Raw genomic sequence first — 10,636 nt, 5'->3', positions numbered from 1 at the left:
GATGCTGGGATTTTCGCAACTTTCGAAGCCCATAAAATGGCAGGATTTGTTAGAAAAAGAAAATTAAAAATGGCCGCAATGCTTTTCGAACAGTTTTAAAGATTCATTTTAGTGAAAAAAATATTTTGGGGTTAGGGGCACTTTAAAAAAGAGGGGGAACAAAAGACGAAGCTGAATCATATTGACCACACCAGTTTAAGTAGCAGTGCCGGTAAAAGCGGTCCACCGGTTTTCGCAACCAAAAATAGTTTTCCTTCATTTTGCCCCCATCGAAAGAGAGACGAAAAATAAATTCACTTGCACATTTTTGAAAGAGTTTCTTCATTCAAAATATCTTTATTTCTTTCCCTAACGAAAATGGAACGGTCATCAATCGTCGCTGAGTCCCCTTTAAAGTGGTACTACGACCAAAAAAAACAATTCTTTTTTTTTCTTTGGATTTCAAAACTATGTTAACTAAACACTAACTGACCCAAGTTTTAAGTTCTGATTTTAAAAGACACCTGTTTTCTTTAACTGGAATTTTCTTATTTATTGGTCCGCCATTACTAACTTTAAAATCTTGAGAGAGCTGGGTCGAGGAGAAAATGACGTCAAAGACTCACTAGTTTAAGAATGCAATGGGTGTGTACGCGGCCGAATTAATATGCAGCACGGGAGTTTCGGGCTTTCAGACTTTTAAACCCGTGTTTTGCACATGTAATAAATTGCGTTTACACGCTGAAATTTTAAGCTAGTAAGTAAATGACGTCGTTTTCTCTAGATCCAACCCTCTGAGGTCCAATCGGCCAGTTTTGAACGTGAGTAATGGCGGACCGTGAAATCCAAAACTTACACTCAAAATAAACAGCCTTTGGATAAAACTCAAAGCTCAAAATTTTGCCAGTTAGGTGTTAAGCAAACACGCTTTCAAAATATGAAGAAAAAAAGGAAATGATTTTTTGATCCTAGTACCACTTTAAAGTCAAAGGCGTGCTTTGCGCTCAGGAGGGAATGCTTTGCATCGCCATCGCGGTTGTTGGGATTACCTCTGTTAGCGTACAGAGGTGCGACACGTACTATAGAAATGATCTTAGTAAGCACGGACATAATGCTAGACATTCAAACCAATGAAGACACCAAAACAACATTTCTGTCAAATGTGGGGGAAATAATTAGTCATTGTACATGCGCATTGGTGGTAAGAATCAAAGGTTGTTTGCACATGCCTTTTAAGACGTCCAAAAACTTGTTGGAGAGAACGAAACGGGCGTACAACAATCTAGGTTGAAGCCAATTAGGCAATTCCAGGAGCCCATGACAACATGCGAACAACTCCCATATTAAGCCTATGTCACGGCATTTTTTTCAGACCGATCTGTTTTTAGACTACATTTTCCAAACAAAGGCAGTTCCTGTTCGGTGACACTATGACGTCAAGTTAGTCTCTTGAGATTCGTCACCGGGCTCACGCGGGAGTCTCATTCGCGGTGACTTCAATCTAAAAATATATTGGTCTGTGAAAATGCCGTGACAGGAATATAGGGTTGTTGTTTGCTCCTAGTCACAGGCTCCTGCAGGAGCTCATCAAAGGGAGCCTTTATCTCCACTAATTCCTTGAGTCAACCCCTTTCTATTTCCCGCGTGCTGAATCTTCCAAGGGAGGCGTTCTATAAGGAAATCTACTCTGGGAAGGGTTGACTCCCAAGCCAAGTATGGGAAATAGAGGCTCCCCTTGATGGAGCTCTTGGCTCCTGGCTCTGGCTCCTGGAATTGTTATTTGCACGTGCGGATGAGAAAAAATTGGCCATTATGTGTCAAAATGAAACTCGAACTTTTATGTGAAAAATAAGTATTGCGACATGCGAAATTTGAGACATGACTTCAATGAACACTTTGTGATTTTCTGGAAGTATGAAGTAGACTCTCAGGGGACACTTGTATACGGAAAATGCGGTTGTATAATTTATTTAATAATTTATTTTGAAAAAAAAAACAACTAGGTTTTGAACAAGAAAAACCTTGTGGAGATAAAAATACTGACGTTGGTTTGCAAAACGAGTGATTGTCGACGAAACTTGAGCCCTGCCGTAACTTCTACTGAGAAACGGCTTTGAAGGGTGCAAGGCCATTTCTAGAAATCTGTTAATGAAAAAGTTCAAATGAAGGCGAATAAAATTGTCCACAAATCTAGTCAAATGAAATGTGGCCTTAACTGACAGCCGCGTGGGGAGAGTAACGATATGGAAGTATTATTAGAATATTTTCTTTTTTGAAAGTAATTTAATTCGGTAATTACCCCACTGAGTTTCCAACGATGAAAGAAGACAAAGTTGACAAATATACTAAAAGTACGTTTTAAAGAAAGGAATACGAATAAATGAAATGAGATAACCATGACACAAACGAATAAGGAAGTTTGCATTTAAAGAATTAGCACTTTAATCAGTATAGGACGGAATATTAGTTGGACATTTTCTGTCTCCACCAACCACGATACCAGAAATGAAAGCTCATTCAACACTCCACAAAAAACAATAAATTCAAAAACATCAGTTGTCTCACATGATAAATTCAGCAATCATAGGGCAAAAAAAAAAGGTTGAGACATTTATTTCTAAAAGCCGCCGAATTTTACGTTTTATTTGCATGCTGAGAGGAAACAGCTGGAACCTCGCTAGTGATAATATTGTAACTTTGAATGGTTCGTTTAAGGACGGTTTTAATGTCGATCACACATAAATTTGAATTTCTGAGTGGAGGTCACGAAATATGGCTTGATGAAAATATAATTACCGAGAGTCTATCCAGATCAAGTGTGAAACATTTTCCAGAAAACTCCAAACTCATACATTAATTAACAAAGAACTCCAGTTGTTTTAGGAAACGGCGAAGTTTCGAACGTTTTCCAAAAGAAAGCGAAAAAAAGACAGCTAAAGCTAAGAGGTCAAAGGCAAAAAGCGGATTTGTCCTTAAATATAAGTAAATAATTCTTTTTTCATTACCGACTAACAGAGCAGAATTTCAGGCACACTACTCCTTAGCAAGGAAAGTTTAAGATTGAACATTTCAACTTGTCCTGTATTACACACCTTTTGTTTGTGGTACACCCTTCAGTATTGCATCCTTTTTTTTTTATCCTTCTCCCGTTCATTGATACATCCAAAATATGAATATACTGTTTACTTTTCAAAATTCAAAGGCATTGAATTTCGTCGCAATATGAACGTTCTAGTAGGCAACTCAAAAAGAAAAATTCCAGCTTTTCCAAAGACTTCCCCTTGCAAAATATAGTCTACCATATTTTTATGTTATACTAAGGGTGCGTTCGATTGACCCTATTCCGGAATAAGAATACATGGAATATAAGTTAGAAATCCTTCGTTTTTACGGAGATTCACATTAAAATTGTCAAACATCTGCTAAAATGCTATTTTAAACATATTTTTATCATCCTTGCTGCTTCGAAACGCGCCAAACATACCGTTTTAATCATCACTCCACGTATTCTTATTCCGGAATAGCGTCAATCGAACGCGCCCTAATATTTATTACATTTTACAAAAACGATGAAACCTTTGATTTTCAAACATCTGCAGAAATCTGAACATTGTCACGTCTGGTTTTCAGCAGATAGATCACGCCTCCACCAGTTTTCAACTCAAGATAACAGAGGCTATTCATATTTAGAGAGAACAACCCTCTTTGAATCAACAATTACGCCATGTCAATCTAAAACTATCTTTTTAATTCCCACACATTCACGCTATACAGTCAACTCTCTCTAAGACGGACACCACCGGTCTCAGCTGTCCGTCGTAGAGAGGTGTCCGGCTTATAGAGAGTCGACGTAACATGACCACAGGAATTTTAAGATAATAATGCTACACCTGTGCACAGTGAATACGAGTCTGCTTAAAGTTTGTTTTAAGTTATTTACTTGAACGAAACCTACAAACTGGAACAAAGACATATTTATAAAACTGAATTTCTTGTCGTATTACAATCAAACGGGTTAACTAGAGTCCAAACAGTGAATAGTATATTCTGCAACGGAAACATAACCATCCGTTTTCAGTCAGGACTGTCTTTCGCTGCACCAAGTCAAAAAAGATACCTTTTTTTTTTAAGAAAAAAAATTGGTAAAAGCAAGTTAAGTTGATAGCTTCTAATAGTCATGGCTTTGGTGGGCATGCACTTAAGAAGAAAAGAAGTCTGTGATCGTGGATTGTTTCAGGTGCAACAGTTTAAAATCTTCAAAGCGCTGACCAACGCTGCTTAATTTTGATACGAGGATTTCATCTTGCAGCGTTGAGGAGGCGAATTCCTTTAGATAGTTAACCAGTCTAAGAGCTTCTGTAGTGGATTTGATGGCTGGAGCCGGTGGTTCGAAGTCCACATCTTGGCCTTCTTTGTCACTGTCTGCGACCACTACAACTTTACTAGCAGGTTCCTCGGATTCTTTTTGATAGAGATCGAGGGCTTCATCCCTTAGTCGTTGTCGCCATTTGGAGAGGGTGGCACATGATGGAATCTCTTGGTCAGCAGTTACGTATTCTTCAGCTGTTGTCTCGCCCTGACTAATACGTCGTACAAGCTCTGCGAATTCTTGATCCTCTTCTTCCTCAGATCTCGCGTTATTCTGTACCACATTGGAAAATCCACATTTGTCGAAGCACTTCTGAACAATTTCTTCTGGTACTTCATCCCAGGCCTGTTTGATCCACCTTATTGCCTGTAAAACATCAACTTCCTTGGCGATATCTGGAGCTGTTAGTCCGCGGTTAACACGTGAAACAACAAATTTCAGGAGGAAATTCCTGTACCTTACTTTGAAATTCTTAATCACGCCTGCATCGAGAGGTTGAAGTCGTGATGTCGTATTGGGAGGGAGAAAGACAACTTTTATGTTTGAAAACATTCCTGCTGGGACATTGGGTGACAACCTGCGTTGTCAAGGAATAAAATGATTTCTCCTTGCTCCCTTCGCATTCTTCTATTGATCCCTTCCAAAAGCTCAATCATGATTTCTGAATTCATCCAAGATTTTGGATTCGAGAAATAGTTAACATTCGCGGGCCTTCGTTTGTCTCTTAAATTCTTGAAACATCTTGGGTTCTTGCTTTTCCAGATAACAATCGGCTCTTCTTTCTCACCATTTGCATTAACAAAGAAGGCGACTGTCATTCGGAGTTAGATTTCTTGCCACCCTTGCATCTGCGTCCTTCCTCTGCCAAACTTTTTTCAGGAAGCGCACGAAAGAAACACCGTCTGGTCTTCATTCCAGATATCTTCCGGTTTGTATCCTTTGCATAATTCCCTTAGTCTTTCCATCCAGGACTCCACTGTTTCAGTTTGTACCTGACCTCACCTTCGACAGACTGCTGCTTAATCCCATAGCGACTTTTCCAACACTCTAGCCACCCACTTGAAGCTTTAAATCCATGCATCATATTCCGCTGGCTTGTTCAATTTCTTGGCTATTTCAGTGGCTTCTTCTCGAATCATCGGTCCATTTATAGCCCTTTATAGGCACCATCGCATCTCTAGCCAAGCAGTACCATTGATATACTGCCTCATTTATTTCTTGATACTTACCATCTCGCGATCTCTTGTTGTTGGCCGAGAAGAAGGTTTCATACTGCGCTCTTATTGTTCGTTTATCCTTGATCAATGCTGCAATCTTCGTTTTTCCGACGCCGAATAATTCCTCCAGTTTTCTGTAACCAACTTTAGGATTTTTTTCAGCATGATCTAAAACGCGAATTTTCTCCTCCAGAGTTAAGGTTTTCTTTTGCAACCAATTGCATAGTTGTTTAGACATTTTGCTCACACGTGGAAATGAAACCAGAAACGTGACGCTGAAGTTTTAGGCTTACTTTACGCTATTATCGCGTCTCAAAAGTTGACAAGTTTCAGGCTTTGGCGGCAACTAACTCCGGATATGAAATCATCAAACATTAACGTATCGACTTCTGCAGCTGTATGCAAGAACGGACTTGGATGCAAAACTGTCTTAACAGCTGGCATGTCCAGAGATCATTATAGCTTTAACTCCTTTGTGCGTGGCCACCACGTTAATAAGGATGAATGGACACCCACTGTTCGCGAGAGTTTGAACTGTGTGCGAGGACCGCCAAATAAAAAGGACAAAAACGCGCTTGCAATCATGCGAGATGACAAAGTGGTCGGCCACGTGCCGCTGTCCTATTTACGCTGTGTGAGCAAGTTTTTGGAAATCAGCTCGAGTACTGTAACATGCACGGTGACTGGAAAGAGAGTAAATCGAGGTGGTGGTTATGGTCTAGAAGTGCCTTAGCAGTATTAATTTAAAGGGAACTCGCTAGCTGTGAAATGGCTAAGTGAACGCATTGCGAAAGAAAGAAAGATAGTTCAAGACGCTTTGGCAAGGAATCAAGAAAGAAAAACCGGCAGCAAAAGGAAGCAGCAAGGAAATAACAGCGGGGAAAGCTGTAGTTCAGCTAAGAAAGCAAGAAAATAACTGTTTTAGATTACAATACAATTCGGTTGTTATTTTTGAATGGGACAAAATGATGACTGATTTAATTTTAACTTGTACTGTATGTAATTTGCCGACAAGATAGGAGCTGTCAATTAAACGTCTGGTGTTAAAAAGAGTCACGTACTTGGTAATTTAGGAATTTTTCTTCCCTAAATCGTAATTTGCGGTCACATTCAGCACCTCACAAGTGTCCGTTGACAATTTCAAAGTGTCCGTTGTCCGTCTTATGGAGGTGTCCGTCTTATAGAGAGTTTGGTTATAGTAAAATGACTGAGAAACGGCCGGGACCAGCACCAGGTGTCCGTCTTATAGAGGTGTCCGTTAAGAGAGAGTTGACTGTACTTCATTCCGTTGTTACTATTTTTCACATTACCATTTTCTATTTATTATAAATTCAGCTTCTATCGCTTTGTATTCGGACTAACTTAGGATGGCAGAAGTTTCTGCGAAACGTGTTTTATAAACTCAATGGTTTGGTCGTTTTCTCAAAATTCTTTGCTTGTCTGCTACTATCAACACCATTTATTACCTTCATTTAGAAATTGCTGGTGATCCTTGCAGAATGAATGGCTCTTTAAACTGCGATTTATTCACGAATCGCACTTTTTTTCCTTAAAATCGCAACCTTTTCGTCAGACAATGAGAAAGGAATCTAAAACAAAACAACCAATTAGATTTCAAGTCTTGTTTTAATCAACCAATCAAATTGCAGGAAAATAAAAGACAAACACGGTCATTTTGCGGCGAATTTTGCAACTTTTGTTCCCGACACTTTGCTTATTTCATTACTTACAGTTTCTGAATGATGATAATAACCTCCTTCAAGCTGAAGACCAACACTGATTTAGGGGAGTTTCAAAGACCAAATTTCACGACAAGAAGTTCAAAGGTGGTTGAGTTGGTAGTTTCATTCTGCGGTAGCATGAAATTACCAACTTAACCACCCTTTTAAAGCTTTTAAAGAAGAGGTTCGTGTTTGGATTACTAATGGAACTTTCAAGAAGCTCCAAAAACCTTTCGGGCCCGGAAAGCAATCCGTGAAACTAACATTGGCTTATTATGAAAGGCTTCCCGGTTCAAATATGTTTTCAAGACCAGTAACAAAACAAGAATTACAAATATTCATGACTTGAGAAAGCTCTCCTTTTGAAGAAAGCTAGGGATTTACGTCGCGCAAAGTACGCCCGAAATTTTTCAGGAATCCCGAGCTGTTTAAGAAACGTTGCAGATTTAAAGGAATGATAACATTACCAGCCGCAGCGCTAATAACAGAGGCAATGGCAAGAACACCTTAATTATTGAAAAACTGAGGTAAACCTCTTTATGATTTTTCTTAAGCAGAGTGTTTCTTGTCTGACTAGTGCCTTGCACCTGTTGCCCTCTATTTGTAAATTTTGAAGCAATACACAAAAATGTCAATGAATAGATTTCACTAAATTAGCACTTAAGACTTTTAAACTCGTTAAGAGATCCATTAACCATTTGTAAACTGCCAACGAATTCTAAGTTGTCAGTTTATCCATCTGATTATTGTTAAAAACGAGTAGGAGTTATGAAAATACGTGAGGTGGTCGAATCAAACACATCAAGGAGGCAGCCGATCACGAACGATAACCACACATTGGTGTCCGCAAACCATGCAAAAAAACTTTAAATTAGCCTGATGATATCTTTCTTGTTTTGGTTTTTGACTAGTGTCATTCATGAAGGTAGGTCTGTCACCTTGTAATCTCGTTGTACAAAAGTACCCGGCATCAAGATTACAACATAAGGTCTTAGGTATTCATTTAATCGTCATCTATTTTTACAGAGTTAAGCCGTGCAATAGCCTTCTTTAGATCAGCAGATTCATCATTAATTGAATGTCAAGAATTTAACGAATCAGGTTACTGAGAACACAACGATATATTCATTTTTTACAGGTAAAAAAGGCATGAATGATTCTTTAAATGCAAAAATAACCAGGAAATTTAAGAGCGACCGTTCAGCCGAAAAATAAATTCTGGTGTCTCAAATAGAACCGCTTTTCCGCTTATCCCTCGGACCTAGACTACGACCAGTCCTTTTTTGCCTTGTACCCGGAGCTTAACATTTCTATTTTCTTTGTGTTATAATGTGTAGCTGTGGCCATTAATTAATAGTTCGAACGTGCGTAAAAATGGTCGCGCTACACCTCGAAGCCGTCTTCACGCAAGTCTTTAAATTAGGGCTTTTAGATGAATAACTTCTGAAAGCGTTCGCGCTCGACCGCAAATCACTGATCATGAGAAATCTGCATCTCGTTAAGAGAGTATACTTATCCTACAATCAGTGACACATTGTTGGTACACTGACGGAATTAATCGGGCATCCCACCTTTCAATGTTGTTTAGAAACTAAAACGTACTGAACAGTTAGTTTGGGTGCATTGCGCTATCCAACATTGAACGGGGGAAAGGGGGTGGGTGTTCCAACGACTTATGACCGTGACTGTAGCTTCTGAATCGCACACTGAAAACGCCGTCTGGCTTTTTGGTCAAAATGAATCGGTCACGATCATCGCATTATAACGTGCGAAACTTGGCCGTTGCGAAGAAAGAGGCCCCAAACTATCGAGGCCTGCTTCTCCGTTCTCAGGGCCTTCATCATCCCGACAAAAGCGAGAAACCGGGCTCTAAGTTTAGCGAGTTGTTTCTCTCTTTGTTTCGTCACAGGTGCGTCACGCAAGCACAGCCCAGGATGTGTAATTGTTGGCAAATTGAGTGATTGTCCAAAGGACGAAGAGACAGTAGACCCAGAATCCCACCCGCCTTTCGATTGCTCGATGAAACGTGGCGGAACAATAAAGAAAAACACGACATGGAAACAAGTTGTCAGCGAAGTGAGACACAAGGAGTGCCTTGTTTTGAAAACAGCAAATTCAGAGAAGCGCATATACTTGGCAAGTACGTGATGCTTTGTTACTACTTTTCTTGTAATGATTTACCTCGTTACCATTTATATCTTTATAAACAAGTAAATTACAAACCTGTAAATGACAAAAGTGATCGCTCCTAATAATTTTTGTTCGAGACCCGTGGCTGCGTTCCCCTGGAAACCATGCAACTTCGATATATTTTGTGGCGGTTCTTTAATCGACAGGCCTAACTTTTTTTAGATTGCTTTTCGCGCGAATTCAGACGCACACGCCTGCTCTTAACTCAGTATTTTTAGAGCTTTTAAGTTAACTCTGAGTTTTTGGGGCTGAACGTTCTTATTTATTGCGATTTGAGCCTGAAAACGTTCTTAAGGTGACTGAACAGTTTTTAAGCACTTATGATTTCATTTCTGGAAGCTCAAACTTGGTCACCACGAACGTTTACATTTTTGACAGTTAATGTCCTCTGCAGGCTGTTACCATGGTTACCCATCTAGAATAAAACAAGGCTAAAGAATATTATTCCTCATTTACGCAAAATACACTCATTAGTTTTTTTGCAACACTTCCTCACTTAAAATAACAGAAATGAAATACTTTAACAGCTGTTATCATGGAATTTCAATTGCAATAGACGGGGTTTCATAATCGCTGATAGACGTTTTTCAGTTTTCCCAAATTTGTTAAGGTACTAAGTTCGACTGCACTGAAACTGACTTGCTATTCACTGTATCATGCAATAAGATATCTACATCGTGTCGCCAAGTATACGAGTTAATTGTTGTTAAACGATAGTTTCACATTCCTTTTACCTTATTTGTACTACTCACAAGAACGAACCAACAAACAAACAAATGAGCGAGCGAGATCTTTCCAAATGACTCTCGGCCCCCTGGGTATGTTCTTTAGCCATGTAATTAAAATTTTGGTTACTGCAGCCTGGACTTTCTTATAAAAGAGATTCTCGTTAACAAAAAAAGATTCGTAGCAGTAGACCTCGCACACCACCTTTACAAAACCGCAGAGGAAATCTAGCAAAATGATCCATCCATGTTACGTTTCAGGTGATTTACTTGAACTTCAGTGTGCAACGCTTTAAAAGACGGCAGTTTTATGGTTTCAATCTATTTTGATCAACTCCCTATTCAGCTATTAGCAACAAGAATAAACTTACCTTTGTGCACTGATCCATGGTTTTGGGTAACGAAAATATTGCATATGTTTTGAGTGTCCTCTGA

General features: G+C 39.2%; 1 protein-coding gene and 1 pseudogene across 1 annotated transcript; both read right to left on the bottom strand.

Moving 5' to 3' along the window:
• Positions 1-952: 952 nt before the first annotated feature.
• Positions 953-1,089, bottom strand: LOC138016594 (small nucleolar RNA U3; annotated as a pseudogene).
• Positions 1,090-4,177: 3,088 nt separating this feature from the next.
• On the bottom strand, positions 4,178-5,803 carry LOC138056767 (tigger transposable element-derived protein 6-like). Its single transcript, XM_068902657.1, has 2 exons — positions 5,541-5,803; positions 4,178-4,925 (listed from the first exon to the last, which is right to left on the bottom strand). Exons 1-2 carry the CDS (start codon positions 5,801-5,803, stop codon positions 4,178-4,180), a joined length of 1,011 nt encoding a protein of 336 aa, XP_068758758.1.
• Between the last annotated feature and the right edge of the window lie 4,833 nt (positions 5,804-10,636).

Source organism: Montipora capricornis, chromosome 1, assembly GCF_036669925.1.
Source record: "Montipora capricornis isolate CH-2021 chromosome 1, ASM3666992v2, whole genome shotgun sequence".
Taxonomy (NCBI): domain Eukaryota; kingdom Metazoa; phylum Cnidaria; class Anthozoa; order Scleractinia; family Acroporidae; genus Montipora; species Montipora capricornis.
Note: the sequence above shows the minus strand (reverse complement) of the source record. Positions and strands in the feature narration are given on the sequence as shown.

Bases quoted from the DNA above. Each gene is read 5' to 3' on its own strand.
- LOC138056767 (XM_068902657.1), bottom strand. From the start codon at position 5,803: ATGTCTAAACAACTATGCAATTGGTTGCAAAAGAAAACCTTAACTCTG. The intron at 4,926-5,540 runs GTACTGCTTGGC...TTGACAACGCAG, and splicing joins AATGAGGCAGTATATCAATG to GTTGTCACCCAATGTCCCAG.